The 22,195-nt window shown below is 38.1% G+C and overlaps 1 protein-coding gene across 1 annotated transcript in view; it reads right to left on the bottom strand.

The window, feature by feature from the left end:
* SKAP2 (src kinase associated phosphoprotein 2) overlaps positions 1 to 22,195 on the bottom strand; it is a 169,767-nt gene that overhangs the window by 9,734 nt on the left and 137,838 nt on the right. The window contains exons 10-11 of the mRNA XM_054564323.1: positions 17,796 to 17,873; positions 12,256 to 12,368 (exon numbers count right to left, since the gene is read on the bottom strand). Coding sequence (XP_054420298.1) covers positions 12,256 to 12,368; positions 17,796 to 17,873 — 191 coding nt within the window. The remainder of the gene's footprint in view (positions 1 to 12,255; positions 12,369 to 17,795; positions 17,874 to 22,195) is intronic.

Below are 22,195 nucleotides of genomic sequence, written 5' to 3'. Positions count from 1 at the left end.
AGGCAGCCACAGACTGAGGATCACTTTGTAGCTCAAAATAGGTTGCCCAGTGCCAATGACAAGCCACACAGGCAGCGCCTGACATTGGTCTGCACCAGAGTCCCTTCCAAGAGGCCCCAGAACCAACACACCCAGTGACCAGCTTCAGACAACATCAGAGCAGGATCCAGTTAGCTTCACAAGGGGCATATCCAAAGGGAGATCTCGGCAGGTACCATGCCCTGCTGAGGTGAACTCTGCTTCAGGTGGTCAGCACCTGCATAGCAGCTTATACACTGTGGTCAGGGCCGATCCTTACACCAGCCAGCCACAGGGTGAATTCCACGCATGAATGGGCCAATAACAATCAAGACCCAATTACAACAGGAAGACCCACACAACCTACACAAGGGACATTCCTGGAGGACCATCCTCAGGTGATCAAGGAGACTGCATCACAGGGTCCCACAGGACTCCTGCTACATAAGGCCACCCTACCAAGACTGGGAGTTATAGCACATCTACATAATATATAGAAAAAAACACAAAGAGGCAGCCAAAATGACGAAAGAAAGAAACATACCCCAAATGAGAGAACAGGAGAAATCTCCAGAGAAAAAGCTAAATGAAATAGAAGCAGGAAATTTATCAGATACAGTTCAAAAAATGGTTATTTAGTGAAAACTACAACTTCATGAAAAAGGACATAGAAATATAAAGAAAGAACGAGTCAGAAATGAAGAATACAATATCTGGAGTGAAGGATACACTAGAAGGAATAAACAGTAGGTTGAACGAAGCGGAGGATCTTGTCAGCATTTGGAAGACAAGGTAGCAGGAAATACCCAATCAGAGCAGCAAAAAGAAAAAAGAATTTTTTAAAAATGAGCATAGTTTAAGGCACCTTTGGGACAACACAAAGCATAACAGCATCCGCATCATAGGGGTGCCAGAAGAAGAAGGGAGAGAGCAAGGGGTCAAGAACCTATTTGAAGAAATAATGACTGAAAACTTCCCTAACCTGGTGAAGGAAAAAGATACACAAGTCCAAAGAGAGTCCCAAGCAAGATGAACCCAAGAGGCCCACACCAAAATCATTCAAAATAGCAAAGGTTAAAGACAAGGAGAGATTCTTAAAAGCAGCAAGAGGAAGACAGTTAATTACCTACAAGGGAGCTCCTATAAGACTGTCAGCTGATTTCTTAACAGAAACATATCAGGCCAGGAGGATTGGCATGAAATATTCAGTGATGAAAAGCAAGGACCTACAACCAAGATTACTGTAAGTTGAAAGAGAAGTTTCCCAGATAAAAAAGCTAAAGGAGTTCATTATCACCAAACTAGTATTACAAGAAATATTAAAGGGTCTTCTTTAAGAAGAATAAGAAAACAAAAACAGAGCCACATAGTTAGAAGAATGAAATGGCAGTAAATACATACCTATTAATAGCACTTTAAATGTAAATGGCTTAAATACCCCAATCAAAAGATATAGAGTAGCTGAATGGAAAAAAAAACCCAAGACCCATATATATGCTGTAGACAAGAGACTCACTTCAGAACGAAGGATACGCACAGACTAAAAGTAAAAAAATGGAAAAAGATATTTCATGCAAATGGAAATGAAACAAAAAGCTGGATTAGCAGTACTTCTGTCTGAAAGAATAGACTTTAAATAAAAGGCTATAGTAAGAGACAAAGAAGGACACTATAAAATGATAAAGTGAACAATCTAAGAGAAGGTGTATATATCCCCTGTAAACGTTTATGCATCCAATAAAGGAGCACCGAAATATATAAAGCAAACCTTGATGGACATAAAGGGAGAGATCAACAGTAATACAGTCAGAGCCAAAGATTTTAATACCCTATTGACATCAATGGATAGATGTTCTAGACAGAAAGAAAAAGCAGTTTTATACGACACACTAGATCACATGGATTTAAATAATATTTTCAGAGCATTACATCCCAAAACAGCAGAATATACATTCTTCTCAAAAGCACATGGAACATTTTCTAGGCTAGACCATGTGTTAGGACACAAAACAAGTCTTAATAAATTTAAGAAGATTGAAATCATATTAAACATCTTCTTCAACCATAATGCCATGAAACTAGAAATGAAGCACAGGAAAAACACCTGAAAAACACACAAAGTCATGGTGGCTAAATAGCTTGTTACTAAACAATGGATGGGTTAACAATAAGATTGAGGAAGAAATCAAAAGTTACCTTGAAACAAATGAAAATGAGAACAAAATAACCCAAAAACTGTGGGACACAGGGAAATGAGTCAAGCAGTCATAAGAGGGAAATTCATAGCATTACAGGCCTATCCGAAGAAACAAGAAAAATCTCAAATAAACAATCTAACTTTACACTTAAAGGAACTAGAAAAAGAACAACAAACAAAGCTCAAAGTGAGTAGGAGGAAAAAAATAATAAAGATCAGAGCAGAAATAAATGAAATAGAGTCTTAAAAAACAATACAAAAGTTTGAAACCAAGAGCTGATTCTCTTGAAAAGATAAACAAGATTGACAAACTTTTAACCGGACTCATCAAGAAAAAAAGAGGACCCAAATAAATACAGTCAGAAATGAAAAAAAGAGAAGTAACAACAGACACCAAAGAAATAAAAAGGATTGCAGGAAATACTACAAACAACAAATTGGACAATCTGGACCAAAAAAATTGGTTAAATTTGTAGAAATATACAATGTTCCAAAACTGAATCAGAAAGGATCAGAAAATCTGAATAGACATATTACAACTAATGGAATTAAAGCAGTAATCAAAAAACTCCCAACAAACAAAAGTCCTGGACCAGATGGCTTCACAGGTAAATTTTACCAAACGCTGAACAAAGAACTAACCCCTATCCTTCTCAAACTATTCCACAAAATTCAATAGGAGGGAAGACTCCCAAGCGCATTTTATGAGACCAGCATTATCCTAATTTTAAAACCAGAAAACGACACTACAAAGAAAGAAACTTACAGGACAATGTCCCTGATGAACATAGATGCTAAAATCCTCAACGAAACACTAACAAACCAAATCCATCAATACAGTAAAAAGATCATACATGATGATCATGCTGGATTTATTCCAGAAATGCAAGGTTGGTACAATAGCCATAAACCAATAAATGTGATACACCAGCAGTCTACAACCTTTTTGGCATCAGGGACCAGTTTCATGGAAGACAATTTTTCCATGGATCATGGTGGGGGATGGTTTCTGAATGATTCAAGTGCACAACTTTTATTGTGCACTTTATTTCTATTATTATTACATTGTCATATATAATGAAATAATTATACAACTCACCACATGCTAAGGTTAGAGTGTAGGCTTACCAAAACTGGGACTGAGACAAGTGCGCAGTGTGGGAAAGAGGCAGTGATGAAAGTGGTAAATAAAATAACGGGTAGGCCATGCACAGACTACAATGTGTTGGATTCTAACTTAACGCCTGCCACCAGATGCAGCTTAATTGTCACTTGCCACTCACTGATAGGGATTTGATATGTGTCTGCAAGCAATTGATTTATTATGGCCTCTGTGCAGTCAAACCTCTCTGCTAATGATAATCTGTATTTGCAGCCGCTCCCCAGCACTGGCGTCACCTCCTCAGCCGCACCTCAGATCATCAGCATTAGATTCTCATAAGAAGCGTGCAATCTAGATCCCTCGCATGTGCAGTTCACTGGGGTTCGAGTTCCTATGAGAATCTGATGCCGCCGCTGATCTGACAGGAGGCAGAGCTCAGGTGGTAATGTGAGCGATGGGGAGCAGCTGTATGTACAGATGAAACTTCCCTCACTTGCCCACCACTCACCTCCCACTGTGCGGCCTGGTTCCTAACAGGTTGGGGATCCCTGTGATACACCACATAAACAAAATGAAGGATAAAAATCACATGATCATGTCAATAGATGTAGAAAAAGCATTTGATAAAATCCAGCACCCATTTATGATAAAAACTCTCAACAAAATGGAAATAAAGGGAATATACCTCAACATAATAAAGGCCACATATCACAAACCCACAGCTAACATCATACTCAGTGAGCAAAAACTAAACCATTTCCCTTAAGATCAGGAAAAAGACAGGGATGCCTGCTTTCAAATTTATAAAGAACTTACACAACTCAACACCAAAATACAAAAAAATCCAGTTAAATGGGCAAAGGACCTGAACAGACATTTCTCCAAAAAGGACATACAGATGGCCAATAGACATATGACAAGATGCTCAACAGCATTAATTATCACAGAAATGCAAATTAAAACCTCAATGAGATATCACCTCACACCTGTCAGAATGGCTACCAACAAGAAGGATGTGGAGAAAAGGAAACCCTCATGCGCTGTCGGTGGGAATGCAGACTGGTGCAGCCACTGCGGAAAGCAGTATGGAGCTATCTCAAAAAATTAAAAATGAAACTGCCGTATGACCCACTGGTTCCACTTCTGGGAATATAGCCAAAGAAACTTGAAACACTGATTTGAAAAAATATAGGCACCTCTGTGTTCACTGCAGTGTTATTTACAATAGCCAAGATTGGAAGCAGCCCAAGTACCCATCAGCAGATGAGTGGATAAAAAAGCTGTGGTTCATTTACACAATGGAACACTACTTGGCTGTAAAAAAGAAAGAAATCTTTTCTTTTGTAACAGCATGGATGGACCTGGAGAGCATTATACTAAGTGAAATACGGCAGCCAGAGAAAGACAAGTACCAATGATTTCACTTATATGTGGAATCCAGTGAAAAAAAACCATCAAACAAAATAGAAAAAGACTCATGGATACAGAGAACAGATTGACAGGTGTCAGAAGGGAGGGAGGTTGGAGGACTGAGTGAAATAGGTGAAGGGATTAAATAAACAAACACACTCACAGGCACAGACAACAGTATGGTGATTATCAGAAGGAAAGGGGGTGGGGGAGGTAGAAGAGGGTAAAGGAGGGACTGAATAGTGATGGAAGGAGACTTGACTTGAAATGGTGAACACACAATACAATATGCAGGTGATGGATTATAGAGCTGTACACTTGAAACCTATATAATTTTATTAACCAAGCCACCCCAATAAATTCCATAAAAATACATTTAAAAAAGCTAAAAAGTATAAACCCGCTGAGATCAGGGCCATGTCTTACACCAAATCTGTATGTCCTACACTTCAGTATTTGTAAAGGGTGTTCAATAAATACATACAGTGCAATGAAACATACTCTGTCTTCATTCTGGATGATGCATCAGTTGTATATCCTAAATATTTTCTAAAGAAATGTCATTTCCAATAGGAATATCTTTTTCTTTGTGTATGTTAGACTTACTTGAAGAATTTTAGTACTGATGAAAAAAACACATTTGTTCGAAAGTATGTTTAGCTTTGTGATCTGAAGGTGTCGTTCCTCCTGGCGGCTGGCTGTGGTCCACCATGTTTTCCAATGCACGATATATGATACCTGGTCTAAAGAGCTTCAATTCCACAAGCAGAAAGAAAGATACTTGTCTTCTGCAGAACTGGGGCCAAATAATGCCAGCTCTTTGAAGAAATGAGTTCAGCTGAATTTATTGTAAGCGCTGACAAGGCTAAGACAGAACCCTGCAATGGAGGAAACGGTGCGGCAGGTAAAAGGGACCATCTCCCAGGTTTTCAGCTCCTTCCTACTCTTCTTGTGATTACTTTCTTGCAAGACCCAGAGTCTCGTTCCAGCTCTGTTACTAACTAGGTATGTGACCTTGGACAATCCTCAAGTTCTTTGGAGGTGATTTTTTGTTGTTGTCTCCACAATAATCTAGTTATATACTAAATGTAATTCAATTAAGTCTAATTAGTATTAACTTGTATTTGGACCCTCACAGCTTTATGAAAGTTGTTGTTATTTTACTACAATTTTTTTATTGTTGCTTAGGGTATTATCTGCCGCTGTTTTACTTATTTTGTAAAGGGGTTCAGGTCATCTAACCAGTGAACATTCTAGAAATTCATGAAACTTTTTTTTTTTTTAAGTAGCCAGTACTTGGAAAAGCCTAGCTAGATTTCTCCTTTATGATTAAGAGAAATTATTAGTTCTCTGTCTCTGCCCTTTTCAGTTTGGTTGCCTAGAAGCTCAGAGCTGAGTTGGAAGCTTAAGGTCTCTACAGGGGTAGTCCTTTTCTTCTTTAGTCTTTTATTTATTTTCCCTCCATTGTCTTGAGATTTCCTCACCTCTAAAGTGAAGGGCTAGCACTAAGCTTCTGCTAACTCTATGATTCTGATTCTAATTCTTTTAAGAAGTTCAGGATTATTTCCTATTGTTAACTATATTTTCGTAACACATATTAAACATCTACTTGCATAATGTTAGGTATTTGGGATACAAATAAAAAGGCACATTGTCTCCTTCAAGGAGTTCAGGCTGAGAGAGAAAAATGGATGACCCCAGTCATGGCCCACTTAGAGCGCAAAGCAGAAGGAGAAAAGGCTTTGGGGTCAGATCTGCGCTGATTCCAGGACAAGGTACTTGCTAGCAGGGATCCTCAGGTAATTTACATAATCACCTTACTGAGCATCAGTTTCCTCATCTGCAAAACTACAATGCCTACTTCACAGTGCTAGCTTATGAATCAGATGAGTGCCCAGAACAGGATATTGTAGGTATGCAACAAATGCTTTTTCATTTCCTCCCTCTCCCTTCCTGTTAATTGGTGTAGCAAAATACCAGGACAACAAAAAACAGAGTATTTTGGAGTGCAGTCTAAGGCAATCTTGTTATCATGAGCAGTTCTCTGCCCTGCTTTGGCCACAGGGAATCTGATCTTTAAAGGGATAAAGAGGGAGACATCTCAAAGGAGTAGCAGTGGGAGACGTATACACAGTAAGAGGTTTCTAATTTGTGGGGGGTGGGGGAGGGCTGGACAGCATAAGAAATCATGGATTTTTCAATTTAGGATTAAAAAAAAAAATCAGCGTAGTATTTTTCTTTAAGGTATTTTGTTTTTGTTGCTTTTTTGGTTTTCTCTTCCAAAACACTTGCATGTTCCATCTAGAGTTAAATCACGCAGGCCCTGCAACCAGGAGCTCACCCGGCACCTGAGACCACAGTTTGGTTTCTCCTCTACCTCTCAAGCCACTGCAGGGGCTCAGCCTGCCGGCCTGCCTTTACAATAAGCACCTTCCGGTTCATCTGTCAGCACTTTCCTGGAATGTTCCCTCTTCTTTACATGCCAAAAGGAAACAGGGAAGTACTGGAGCACTTGTTCACAAGTAGATAAGGAGTCCCCGGAGTGGAGCCAGGACATCTACTGACGCGGTGCCTGTGTCCATCAACTGCGTATCAACACTAGCGAGAGCTGGGTTCCTGCTTCACTATACCCCAGACCACCACACCGCCGTATTGACAGCAGAGACACCAAACGCCACCAGACCCAAACAATCACAGTTGTAAGTACAATTAATCTCCAATACTCCTTCTCCTTCCCGAAAGGCTGTAAGATACGACATTTTGGGAACCAGCCTCGAGCCAACAATGTGTGCCCTATATTGAGATGTCCTAGTTACTCCTCAGCAGTTGGTCATGCTATTTGTGGCACAATGGGTCAGGTGGTCACAAAGGAAAAACTAAGAGCTAAAAAGTAACCCTGTATTTCCCTCTGCCAGGACAGCTCAGAGAGACTTTCATTTTATTTTTCTGTTAGGTTTGAAGCCAAAAAAAAAAGCTCTAGGAAATGAATCTTTACATTGTACTATGAGAAGCAAATAATCAGTGACAGCCACAATTCACCAATCGTGGGAAAAAGTCACAAATAGAAAAAGAGTCAACACTTGGAATTCCAACCTATACACACTAAAAAAAAAAAGTCCTTTTATTGTATATTAATGAACACTGTCAACCTACATTTCCTGTTTTTGACTTAAAAAGTTTTTCAAAAACTGTAAAGCTGAAGTCACATATGCCCTAGAATAGGTGAAATATTCCAGGACTCTTGACTCTTGATTTTTCTGTTAATACCAAAGTAGCGTGCTTCTTTCTTGCTGAAGCATAGCTCTTCTGTCATTAAGTCCCTAAAAATAATTTATTGCTTTAAAAGTAAGAATAGGAATGTGGTTAGCAATTTACCAATGAGTACAGATTGAAAGATAAACTGAGAGGATGTAAATCCAGAACAGCAAGTAGAATAACATACCAAAGAGGTAGGCCATGGAAAACGCCTATAGCTATATAACCTGGATCCTGCTATTAAAATTGTAAAATTGCACATACTTGTAGGAAATTAGTATTAACGATGGCAACATATCCATGTTTGAGGTGGTAATAAAGTTGAAATGCAAACTAGTAAAAGAATTTAGCATGATTTTAAACAACCTAATTCCTAAATAAATAAATAGGTGTTCTACCTCAAATGTGATATTTTACCTGTCAGATTCATCTGAAATCAGGCCTTGTGTTTCAGTGTTAATTCACTAACAATGCAGCTGTCATTAAAATGACAAATTCCAGTTTTATCCACCTCAGAAAATGTGCTCTTTGGACGCGGGGGCAGGATTTCTACATCTCCGCTGAACTACTTAAGTATATATAAAGTGTTTTATTCTCACACAGGAAAAACGGCAGCAATCCTTTCCGAAAGGAATTGTAAGCAAAACATTACTACCGGCTTGCCTTTTAAGGCAGTATTTAGATTTATTATTTGTGAAGTTCAAAGGTTAAAACTAAGAAAATGCGGGCCACTTTGAAGGAGGGGCTAGCTCAGCCAGGGGTCACATGACAGCTGCTAGGAAAATATTAAAAAGGCAACGGGGAGGGCAGGGAATCTGCCCACTCTTCTTTCTTTACTGCAACATTGGATTTCCACTAAAGGAAGGCTAAGAGCTGTCTCACTCTCAAAAAGAGGCCTAAAAATAAATAAATCACCCCCAGGCTGACTGAGCACAGTCGACACCCCATCAAGGCTTCCTTGCAAAAACAGAAAAAGGCTCAATTTAAAAATGAAACTTTCTATAGTGAATTGTAATGAAGATAGTCTAATCATTAAACCCAGTTAAATCTTTTCTGTCATTACATCTGCAAAATTAAAACATTCTTTAATATAATGTATGCCATTTTATTTCATGATTTGTTTAATGTTTATATCAAAAGAATGCATCTTTTCTTAAGCCATCTTGTGTGGCCTTTTTAAAGAGTATTTTCGGAACTGACAACTTCTAGAAGGTAAGGCAAACAGTGATAATTAAATATTGCAAATTATACATCAGTTAATTATTAAAAGCAAGTTATGTTTTTATGTTTCTTTAAACTCTTTTAAGTGGTGCTATTATTAGAAAAGTTGTAGCATTAATTTCTTCACAAAGTACACATTTTCTATGTCTCCATAAACATTGTGTATTTTTCCTTATGTACATAATTTTTACATTTAATTCAGAATGATGAAAAAACTTTCATGATTAATGCTAATACTTTATTGACATGAGATAGGAAAGTAATAGCCCATAGCTGGATTTAAAGTTGGATTTATGACATCATTTTGATGGTACGTATTAGCTGCAATTAGCTGCACCGCTCATTTTGAGCCACTAGATGGTGTAAAAAATAAATTAAACGGTAAAATTTCATTCCATCACCATGAAGTCTAAATATAACTCTGAGAAAGATGAAACAAATTTCTAGGCATGTAACAATCTAGCGATTTTTATAATAATTGTATTTTTAAAAAACTCTATCAGTCTATAAGATCAGCTCTACTTTGATCTAGAAACAAGCCCTTTTGAACAATGTTTCACTCTCTTCTACTAAGGGCCTAGAGTTCTGAATTTACAGTAATGCCAACTATTCAAGTTGCTGTCACCATTCATCTATTATGTGAACTTATGATATTAACTTATGGTCTATGTTTGCCAAATTCTTGATAAAAACTGAAAGGCCAAGCCAAGTAAAATTTAGTTTCCAGAGATTCCAGTCGGAACTTGCCCAAAGCGAAGTGGAGAAGTTAGAGTCTTCTAACAAACATATATTAATCCCCAAAGCCACTTGACAGCCAACAGCCAAAACACCCATCAGTGGCCCAAAATCTGTCCAAATTTCACCAACAGATAGCTAAGTGCCCTTTATTTCACACTCACGAAGATTTACCTGGTGGATTCTACTAGATCCACAGCTGGGTAAATATGGATCGTTAATCATTCAGTCAATGGTGACCACGTGTTTTATAGTATTTAGAAATTTTAGATGGCAGTATGTTCTTTCTATATGCTGGGCTACCACTAACCTTGGCTCTATGATCAGGTTCCACATATAAAATTACAATCTCCATAAAACAGTTTTGGGAGTCCCGGAATTACCTTCCCTGGACTCCTAGAAGTACAGGAGCACCTATATGATTACATGTTTAATTTCATACTAACAGAATGATTTCAAAGGCAGCAGTAGGGGTGATACAGGCCTATGGGAATGCTGCTCGCTTCACAGCCTCTCCTGGAGGTTGGTACTCGGGGGCTTTCAGCAGCAAAGGCAGCCTGAGTCAGAAAGACGACTTTAAGAACAGGTCCACCTGGGCTTCATGGGTTTCATATTTTAGCATGAAAACCTAATGGCTATCTGCCGTGTGTCCCTATGATCTGAAACTCCAGATGGAAGCTAATCAACATTTCAATTTTATACGCAATTGCAGCTACACTGGTGAAAGAAACTGTGAACTACGTAAATTTGAGGAACGATGCCAAGGAAGTTTGTCAAGAACTGAAACTAATCAGTTTGGTTCCTATATTAAGTAATTAATTAAAAAAAAATGTCCTAACTCAGACAATTAAATGCTCAAGAGTTGTGATATGCTTATCTATTGCTCCAAAAAAAAAAAAAAAGTCTTTCTAAAAAAAAAAAACACCCCATACTAATGAGCAGAGGATTGAGAAATACAGGCAAGTCTTAGCTGTCCGCACCTCAACTAGCAATTACCAGAGTTGGCCACATTTACTGGCTAAATATTTCCCCCCAATAACCTACAAGTGGTTATATCTTACTTCTGTTGCATTTCCGGTACTTAGAATGGGACCTAGCACATTATAGATACTTTGTGACAGTTTCAAATTAAACACGGGAAGAAAAGGAGGGAGAAGAGAGGAAAACAGAGAGGGATGGAAGAAGGAAGGGAGATAACAAACACAAGAAAAAAGCAGAGCAGAAAGCCCTGGTCTGGAAGTCAAGATGCCTGGTTAAGTGCAGGCTCTGGCACTTTGTTGACCCAAGTTCCCTTGGGTCAAGAACACTATGAATAGATAGATGCTCCCTCACTCAATCATTCTATAACTCCCTGTTATGATTTTATGCAACAGCCAACTAGTGTTAAAATTCAGTAAGTGACCTTATTTCCAAATTCTCGTCTATATCTAACAATCATACTGTCTTTCTGAGAAGTCCAAAATATTTCTCTAATCATGAAACCACATTAAATTCCTAGACTTATGACTTATATAACATTGCCACACTTATAAGTAGTTTCCATATATCATTTGTTTCTAAAATAGCCTCATAAAGGTGACTGAAGGAGATACTTTTTTATTACCCATGTTACAGTAGGAAAAGTTAAAATGTGAGGATTAGGGGAGCTCATACACATTATCAGAAGTGTAATCACAATAAGAAACTTTTAGAGTGAAGGACAGAAAGATTTTGAATGATTCAGTATCTTAAAGAGGCAGAGACAAGATTTTTTAATATAAAAAGATGGGTTCATAGCAATATACTTTGCTATTATGTTTACAAATACAATTATGTTAAACTTAAAAAAATTACTTAAGCCTGTCTGAATAGAAAAGCATTGCTCTTAAATTGTCGGAACCCCCGATGTATTTACATAAAGATGAAAAGCCTGTTCTATAAACATGGTGTTTCCAGTAGTGAATGGCAGACAAAATCAGAATAAGCACACAGAAGAATAAAAAGGAAGAGGAAAGAAAAACATAATAAATAACCTAATACCTTACAATGTTAACTTTCACATAAGTATATTGTTTCTGGAGAAGGCAGTGTGTGGACGTGAGCCAAAGGCTAAAGTGATAGGTAAACACACTGTTAAGTTGAATCCTGTTATCTGATTGTGTTTAAATTTTGATTATATTTCACTTGACAAAATAATTAATTATTGTGAACTCCCGATTGTTAACAAGGCTCTAGAAGAATTCCAATTGGCATTTTTCCCCAATACTGTAATCCAAACACAAGCAAATCTAGTTTTGCACTCACCCTTTACAGTTGTCATTTTTGACTATCTTCTTACCTTGCTAAGAATGTAAATCACATCACCACGTTTAAATGATAACTCATCAGAAACGGCACCTGTGCAGTCCCACAAGCCCTGGTAAAAATTAGCGTAATCAGTGCTTTTATCCCCTGAAAAGAAGAGAAAGCAGGAGTTAGAGCTTTCATGTAATATATCCACATTTAAAAATGAACCAAGAGAAATTAAGGGGCCACCTCAAACAACCAAAATAGTTTTAAAAAGTCAGTCTTGATTCAAAGAAAATGTTTATTCCATCCGCACAAGAATCCTACTTCTAACTATCATCTCATTAAGGAGCATTTTCAAAAAGATCTGATTTTTGAATGTCTCTTTTTTCTTTCTCTCCCTTTGTTGTTCATCTAAAACATGTACTTGACATTTTCTCATCAAACCAGCACCTAGAAGTTACTTCCCACTTATTTTATGTACGAACCTAAGCTCATTTGTAACATGCTTTGAAGATGAGACCCCCACTGCATAATGAGCAATATCCGAGAGATGCAATACACACATTGCAAATAAGCACCTTACAGAATTGGGACACTTCATAAAAATAATAATAAAGGAGTTAAGGTACAAATCTAACCCAAATTAGAAAACAATTTTTTTAAAAAATTCTACAACCTAAAGGTAGTTCAAGAAAGAGGATAAAGTGGAAATAATACAAAGGGTAATTCCAGCTCTTGTTATCTTTGGGGACTTTTGTACCTAAGGCCTCTCAAAGTTATTTAAAAAATATTTTAACAACTTAGAAATTGCCAATGCTGAAGCTGCATTTTTCAAGATTTCTGTCAGCCCTCGTTTAGGACATTAGGCTCTGAATAAACATGCAACATGCACTGGAGTTATCAGCTCATCCTTCTAACAGCATAAGCACAATGGATGTGATGTGCTCAAACTGCCATACAGACCATTAACTGATTGATTATTTAGCGCTCTCCGCTCTGTAATACCACAATAAACCGGGTAATAAATGCTTTGTCACTTATACAATGTGGGTCTCCTGAAACACAGCACAGAGTTAAATACACTGGATGCTTTTGTTACACTGAGAACTGTTTCCTGTTTTTAATTTCATGATAATTGAGTTTTGATGAGTTAATGCAAAAAGAATGCAAGTAATATCAATAAGATGTCCGTGCATTCACTAACCAGGCAGAACATATATGTGATGACAACTTCCATCACTGAATGTCATCTTTGAATTCTGAGGGGGTGGCTGCGGAGAGACACAGGCTGCAGCGGGGTTGTCATCTCAGTTTTGTTATATGGCTCTCAAACAGCAGGCTCCTTGGCAATTCCAACACAACTAGTTACATTAGCATGTCATTAGGGCATTTGTCTTATTATGCATGGTTTGTGTTATGTACAAAGTGTTATGTTCATTAGAAGTTTTAAAAATTCTCTTGAATCTGTAAACATTTTTGTAAAGCCAAAAAGAAAATCCAAATAATAGGGAGTCTGAATATTTAGGAAGTAAGATATGACTTTTAAGTTATACTTTTAAGAAAATAAACAAGGACAACCTAGCAAAACCCTCCTATTAATTTTTTTCCTCTTGTTTTCTAAGAATTAAAACAAAGAGAGGGAGGGAGGGAGGGAAATAGAAGGGAGAGGAAAAGAGGGAGGGAAGGAGAGAGGGGGCAGAGAGAAAGGAATACCTTATTGACTTCTCCACTCTAGCATTGGAGCCCTCATCACAGATACCAGCAGGGATTTGCACAAGCCTGGGAATCCAACCAAGAACTAACAATGCTTGTGGCCACCCTTCATTGCATCTCCCCGCAAAGCATACATTAAGTAAATTCTATAAATGGACACTAGAGGGCACTCTGGCCGGACAGATCACTCCAAACATTGTGAAATTATTTTTTTTTAGAAAAAATTACTTAATAATAAAGTGACTGATTTCCTTTAAAAACCACTTATTTAGACAAATAGAGATTTAGAAGTTGAAACATCCTAGTCAGATTAAATCAACTGCTAAATGGGTCAAATGTTGCGCCCCACGCAGTCCGTCAGTGTCAGTTTAAAAGTCCGGGAATTGGAGCAGAGAGAGGATGACATCATTGCACATGCACGGCCCGCCCCCGCAGTCACTGGCCAGGAGGTAAAAGGATCTAAATAGTCAAGGCTCCTGTGTGTTCCCCATGCTGCTCAGCCTTAGGCTTGATCCAAAAAGGCTAAAGAAACAAAACTTGGGCTAAAAAGTAGAGTAGAAGTTGTGGCTTGGCGAGGGCGTCCCCCTGGGCTCCCCAGCTGTCCGGCCTGCAGCCTGCTCCTTCCTTTTTCTTTCACCATAGTTTCGCATTCAATAAATTTTCAAGAGGTTTGGAGAAGGAAGAAAGGAAAAGAAAAGTATATGATGATTTCTAATGCATAATAATCCTTATCACTTTGGGGTCTCTCTTCCCCTCGATGCGCTTGGTGAAACTCCCATTAACACTAATGGGAGTTACAGGAGCACATGAGGGGCATGGAGACCCCCACCGTGTGCAAAATGCATCTCTCCCTAGATGTGCATTGTGAGCATTTCATTAAATCTCACTGCCTTACGAGGTAAGTGAGCTAGCGATGTGGCCGTACTGGGGAGAAGATGCATTTTCCACTGCGCTTTCTATAATCTTGATGATGATGTTACCCAAAGACCAACCTCATTTCTGTGTCCCATATGTGGGCTCGGTTAAAGAATAAGAAGTTGTTTGTGTCACGTGGCTACATGTATACACAGTTTACTGTTCTTTCTATTTCAGCATGCTGTACCAGTTATAAAGTAGAACCCCAGCTAGGGAGAAAACCTGCAAGCACATGTTTCTTAGCCTTAGTCTCCTCAGGAAAGTTAACGTTAAGATTCTTGGTATAAATTCTAGACATAAAAATTAGGAATTATCGTGTTCCTTAGAGAGCAGCAAGCTCCTCTCACTTACTTTTTAAAAAATAAGTGTGGCTAAACATACACCAAAAAATTATGCACCAATGTAGCCTCAGAAGCACAGTGAGTTCAGAAAAGTTAACTGTACACTGAAAAAATAATCCATGTGAAGTATGTTTTAAAAAAACAACAAAACGTGGGATGCAGCATAATGTCACAAAGCAGACAAGCAAACATTCTGAATACAAATTAAGTCTGTTGTCTTTAGAGTGTGGGTTAATTTTCTTATTCTATCCACATCGCGATCCATGTTTTCAAAATTACCAAAAAAAAAAACCCAAAACACCTCATTATGTTCCTTGTCCTGAGAGGCATGAACGGTTAAAAACAGAAGGAAAAAAATCTAAATTACTCAGCCTGTGACAGATTTAAACAATATACTTCCTCCTGCTTTTTAAAAAATACAAAAACAGACCATTGGGCAATAATAAAATTATTAAGAAAATATAAACATTGGAGACACTTTTGCAAAAATGAAAAAGTTTTGAAAATGATGACAATGGGTGAAATATACAATAATAAAATAATGGAGAATCTCTCCCTGAGTAGTGTTAAAGGTTTAAAAACTATTTTAGAAAGGTAGGCATATTGTACAATGTTCAAAAAATTCAAATGGAATCTTTATTATAAATATAACAAACATATGCAAGATATATAAGCCTGAACATGAAAGAGCTTGTAAGAAATCCAAGATTAATTCTGCTTCTGCTTACGTATTCTACATTAGTCTGATTTTTTTTTTTTAGTAAAATCAGTCAATGTGAAAAATATATAACATTCTTGAGTAAGGTTAGAAGTTCACATCATGTGATGCTCAGCAAGATAGTAATACCCTTGTCAACTCACTGCCCCGCACAGCAAACAAACTTCTAGTGTTACATCTTTGACAGCCTAGGGAGAGCAAAGGTCACTGCTATGCAAAAGCATTAAAACTGTTGCTTGAAAAGAATTTCATGTCACGAAAGATAAGAATTATTGCAGTGCTAATTTATAGCTATTGCATGAAAAGCTAGATCTATTTAATGCATTCCTCTGAGAAAAACCTGATTTTTTTTTCCTCTCCCCTCAAAGGCAAAAATTTGGGAGATAGTCACTATAAAAAGGATTTTTTGAAAAATGCAATCGCTTTAAGGCAAAATACTTAAATTTGTGGAAAGAATATCTATGTGTGTCTATGTTCTACACCTGCATTGAAATTTTTAAAAAGAAAGCTACACGCTTTTGGCAGAAGCTTTATGACACATAATAAAACATATACACTTCAATTACTAGGGACATCGTCCTCAAGGTTTCACTCCACCGGCGTGTTTTGTAGCTGCATTTTATGGGACCTGAGCGCTAACATCTAATGACTCCATCCTCACTTCCTTTCTGAAAAAAGCGAACCAAACCCTTTTGCAGCAACCTGCTCCTGCTTTCCTGTCCAGGTCCGGAAATCAGGCCTCTGTTTCCTTTCCACATGTCACAGTAGGAAGGACTCTGGAAAGCCACTTCCTGAACACACACTTCTCGTCCACCCTGCCTCTGACAGCTTGAAAGAGTGATGTATGGACATATCAGAGAGGGGAAGGTGACCCCCAACTACAGCTCTTTGCAGGACGTGGGATGATACGGTAGGCCTTGCCCCAGCTGATGTGAGGCTATGAAGGGGGGTAAGTCCTGATAAGAAGGCAGCCCTTCTCTTCTTTCCGTGTAAAACGATTGTTGGTTTATCAAAACTCACCTCATGCTTACACTACAGATATGGTTTATCTCCTGCTATTTGGAAATAACAATCAACAAGAAAAGTTGAGCATATCATGTGATTTTGTCCACAGCATGTGTAGTTATTTTTCCGGTCTCAGTCCTAATTAGTACTTGGGGCCATGTGCCAAGTGGAAATGGATAAGGGGACTATCCTTCCTAGACGCGTAGGCCACCAGCGTCCTTTTCCCATTTTTAAGCTGCTGTCACTGGACCCTGGCATTTCTTACCCAATTCATTTGCTTTCTGTGTTAATCATATGCAATGAAGATATGCATGGCCAACATTTAAACAGGCTGCAGATCAATTAGCGGTCTTAAGTTTATCTGATTTTTATCAAAGAAGACAGAGCTGTGGGTCGATTGTCAGAGCCTGTGTCAAGTTGACCTTTTCAGAGATGTCTACATTGCCAGTCCCCTGGGCAACTTGTTGTCCCCTGTTAGTCTCTGAATGGCAGAAGTCTGTTCTGCTCAAGCACAAAGTATACACAGATGTCTATATTACATTCTTATAGGTTTGACAGCAACTGCATGTTGTATCTATAAACTGTCCTTTAGCAGTGACACTTCCTCAATGATGATAAGCTAATTTATGCAACTAAATCTCCTTTGTGCAGAAATGAAAGCTAATTGAGTCATTACAAAGTAATTCAGGAAGGAATACCTTGTATAAATTGGCTTACTTTATAAATCCTTCTCAAGTGGTTTTCATGCATCCTAAATGGGGCTAAGCAGTTTATCAGCCATAAGATACCCACACCGGAGGAGCCAGCTTTGGGGAGCTGTGGAAATGTCTCTAGAGCCGTAAGAAAGTGAACAAAACCAAAGTAAGCTTTCCCAGGAAGGCGCGCGCGATTCGCTACCTGTGGTGTGGTGAGCGCTGTCCTGGCTCATCTTCCTTTGTTCCTCCACTTTCCCAGGAGCACTTTCCTCTTCCTCTTCTGTAAATAAACAACAGAAACGGCACACTGAAGGGTTTCCTCCAAGATAACAATACAGTGCTCACCCCATCTTAAGAGCAAAACTAAAAGCTGATAACACATGAAGACTCCTTTTCAAAGAAGGAAACCACTCAACATTCACATTCCTTTTTCAATAATATAAAGCTGAACAAATAAACCTCTAGCTATTTCCAAATAGCAACCTTACCAGCTGGCTTAACAGAATTTAAGACATGTACTAGTGCTTTGCATATGTTATTTTAAAATCCTTATAGAAACTGATCTGGGACAATCTTAGATCCAGAAAGCCCCGATACCTAGTAAAATGATGCCCAGCACTACACGGACAGACCACGTTACACTGTGGCAGGGGTACCTCACACAAAATCATGGTCCCTAAGACATCAATACTCTAGCAAAGAGAAAACATGTAATATAAAATACAGTCACTTATTGAGAAACAGAGACTTCATAGGCTGATTCACTTGATCTTTGCAAGAGAACACTAGAAGGATTTTTACCCTTCAGGGTGATCCGCTGCCCCCCACCCCCACCGATTATAATGAATGAGAACCTACTGTGTGTCACACACTATAGCAGGTGTATAGATTCCATAGATAAATAATTCTTAAATCCTCATTTAACAGATGAGTACATTGAGAATTGAAAATGTAAAGCAATTTCCAATTTTTGTTATTCAAACTTCGGTTTGTGTTTATAAAGTCCATGTTCCTTATCCTGCATATATTAGCGCCTTACCTATATTATTTCCACACTCTCCTATCACATTCCTTCTCCAAGTTACAGGAGGGAATATGCTACGATTAAAGGAGAACAGTTTTTAACAGAGTCAATAGACTGAATCTTTCACACTAAAGAAACATTTATTACATTACCACTTTCCTTACCTAAGGATATATAGAACTTAGAAATATTTAAGGCAGGGCATGTGAATGAAGCAGTATGTCAAAGAAACACTGGATCCAAAAAGAATCACAATTTCAAGAGAAATCCAAAGCTTTAAAGAAAATTATGCTAAATATATAAATATAGCTATTATGACTATTAAATAATTCAACCAATAAATCTTTTGAGTAGTAACTACATGTAAAAGAGAGATTCTACCAAGGAGGCCAGGACAGTAGGGAGCTTCTGCCTTCAGGAAGCTGACAACCTGGAGGGACAGAAGACAGAATCTAACAGGATGGGGCGTGAATCCTGACAAGCCAGGTCCAGGCGTGAAGCAGCGCACGGAAGAAACCACGCACTGGGGCAGTACCAGGAAGGCTCTGAGAGATGGAGGGACTGTGAAGAGGGGGGAATGCGAACGAGAGAACTTCCAGAGGGCTCAGCACAGACAAAAGAACGAGGTGCCACCATATTCCTTTTAGCTGAAGAACGTGGTACTCAGAGGGAGGGCGTAGGGTGGGAAAGAATGCTGGTGGTTTGGGTCAGTGGTTGGAGGGCCACGCACATCCTCTCTAGACTTTAGACTTTTACTTGGTGGGCAATGCGAGTCCCAGAAGATTTCTGAGCGGAGAAAGGGCTGGACCGAAATTCGGCCCGAGGCGCGCTCATCGGGTCCCGCCGCGTCGGTCCCGGAGGAGAGGCGTGCGGAGAGGCACACGGAGTCTGGCTGTGGGGAAGGAAGTCCTGGACTGAAGGGGCAGAGGAAACGGAAAGGAGATGGCCGTGAGAGGCAAAGGAACCGGAACTGATAAACTCTGTGCCTGTCTGGATGGGGCGGGCTAGGGAGCGGGGAGAGCAGCCAAGGATGGCTGAGGCTTTGAGCTTGGTTAACTGAGAAATGGGAACATCGTTACTGAAGAGGAGAATAGCAGAGATAAGCGATTTTGCTGAGGAAGCACATGGAGCTGTGTTTCTGACAGGAGAGGCTGAATACACCGGTGCGGCCACCCAGGGGAAATGTCCAGGGGCGACTGGAAAGGCTGGCGGGGAGGTCAGGACGACACCTGCGCATTTAGAAGGCTCATGCAAATTTTACAGTGCTGATTAACAAAAGTCGATATTTAAGTCAAGCTTGGAAGTTCCTGTACGTACAAGAGAAATATCACTGTTTCAAAATTTTGTAACTCAGTTCAAACAAAATAATGAAAAGCTCCACTATAAGGAAGAGCTGGAAATATTTGGTAATTTATATATACTAAGTTGAACCTAACACTGGCACTTTAATATGATTTAGTCAAAGAGTAATTAATACATAAAAGACCTAATAAAAAGTCTGATACTAAATCCTGTCTCTTTACTCTTCAACAACACTTATCTCACTTAGGCCAAACCTCAAGGCCTAGTTATCACACGTGAGCTGACAGGGGGTTTTCATCAAATTTTAAGGGTATTAGGAACATTTACAGTCATTTAGTCTAACCTACTCATTTTACAGATAGTTAATATTTTGAAAGGTGAAAGAGAAAGCTTTCCTTACTTTTCACACTTGCATTTCCCCCAGCACTCTCTCTCCTACAATTTGGTAGGAAGTAAATTCAAAAATAGTTAAGGGCACTTGCCCTTAAGTCAAAAGCCATAACCCCACCAATATAGAAATAGAAAACAGTATTCTTGGCCCTTAAGAAGGGACTATGGGATTTAGACTCACCACCCAAAGTCATTGTCAAGATATCAAACTAATTATAAAAATTAAATGAAAAAACTTGGCTCTTGGCAAAGTTAACAAGTTAGAATTTATTACTATAAATGTATTCTTATTTCATTAGAATTTGAGTGCCTATAATATGCAGTGTATTCTTAAATCACCAGAATATTAAAAATATTTACTTAAGTATCAATACTTACTGTAAGTATCCAATTTGAAAGTCACGTGAGATGCTTAAAAAGCAGTATTTTAGAGGATGACATGCTCATTAAAAACACTTTGTTCCTCCATTTCAAACCCAGTACTGCTATTTTTAGGTTAAAACCTTCTGCGTCTCATACATCAATTTTTTCTTAACAATGTTCAAACAACTCATTTTATCTTGAGCTAACAATACAAACAGCTTCTATAAAAAAAGACAACAAAATCGAATCTGGGGTGTGTGTGTGTGTGTGTGTGTTAGTGTCAGAGGAAAGAAAACTCAGGCTGAATCTTGAATAGAATATAGTATAGTGGAGATGTTCAATAAATACTGAGTTAACAAATGGATTCAAAAATCATGAAAATAAATTTTACTATATTCACTTATAATCAGAGCAAACCTCTCTACACCACTCAAAAAATATATATAAAGACAAGTGACTAATATTCTAGGTAATAATCACCTTCACAATATAGTAGAAATAGAAATATGCGTTGTTCTTTTTAGATTTATTATTAAACATTTTATTTTGGTGTTAAGGTGCAATGTCATTATACAATACTAATTAATACTTTAAATAGTCAATGTTTGTGGGTTAATATATTCCATTCAACATTTTAATAACAGTAAACAAAAACAGTTCAGCTATGCAGAAAAATCCATCAAACCACACAGATGGTTATAAGGTTTTCATTATGTGGTTTCCATAGCAATCATATTGCAAATCTGGAAGCTTCTTGCAAATAAGCAGCTTGTATTTACATGCCTCTCAGCTGCACCACAAACTCTTCAACATGTGAGAAGTTATTATTCCAATCACACATTGTTACAGGGATCATCAGGAGGTTTGGTTTTTTTTATCAGACAAGATGAAACTAATAGTAAAGTGAAATTGTGGAATATAGTTCAAATACAGTTATACATTTACTAAGCCAATCAATGAGTATCAGAAATATTCTGGTAGTCACTGAAAGATTTTAACACTAAACCCTGTCAAAAATATAAAACTTCCAGAAGCAATCAGATCTGATAGACTCTAAAAGCTTAAACTCCACTCTCACTCATCTTTTTAGTACATATTGAGCCTTTTTTTAGGATGATCACCATTTGAGGAATGCTTACTTTGGAAAAACTCAAGACCTTTCTTTTTTCTGCCAGATTAATCAATTTAATTTTCAAATTGATCCAGTTCCATAACAGATTATTACCCTCATAAGAATCACAGATCTGTCTAGCTACGCACGTTTCACAAAATGGCTATTTCTGGTTTACTAATTGTTTTTAAGGATAAACAACAATAAAAAAAAACTAAGCAAATGACACATGTAACTGACATTGCTTGACAAGGGCTAAGGACAATTTGTTAGGACCAAACCAGGGTAGGTGATGTTCACATCAGGGCTGAGGATTGGTTTAAAAAAACAATTACTGAATATATTAGGGTGACATTGGTTAATAAACTTATATAGATTTCAGGTGTATAATTCTATAATACATCATTTGTAT

The sequence above is a fragment of the Pteronotus mesoamericanus genome, unplaced genomic scaffold, assembly GCF_021234165.1.
Source record: "Pteronotus mesoamericanus isolate MK-2021 breed Mesoamerican mustached bat unplaced genomic scaffold, CSHL_Meso_final scaffold_85, whole genome shotgun sequence".
Taxonomy (NCBI): domain Eukaryota; kingdom Metazoa; phylum Chordata; class Mammalia; order Chiroptera; family Mormoopidae; genus Pteronotus; species Pteronotus mesoamericanus.
The sequence above is the reverse complement of the archived record's forward strand: the minus strand, read 5'-3'. Positions and strand labels throughout refer to the sequence as shown.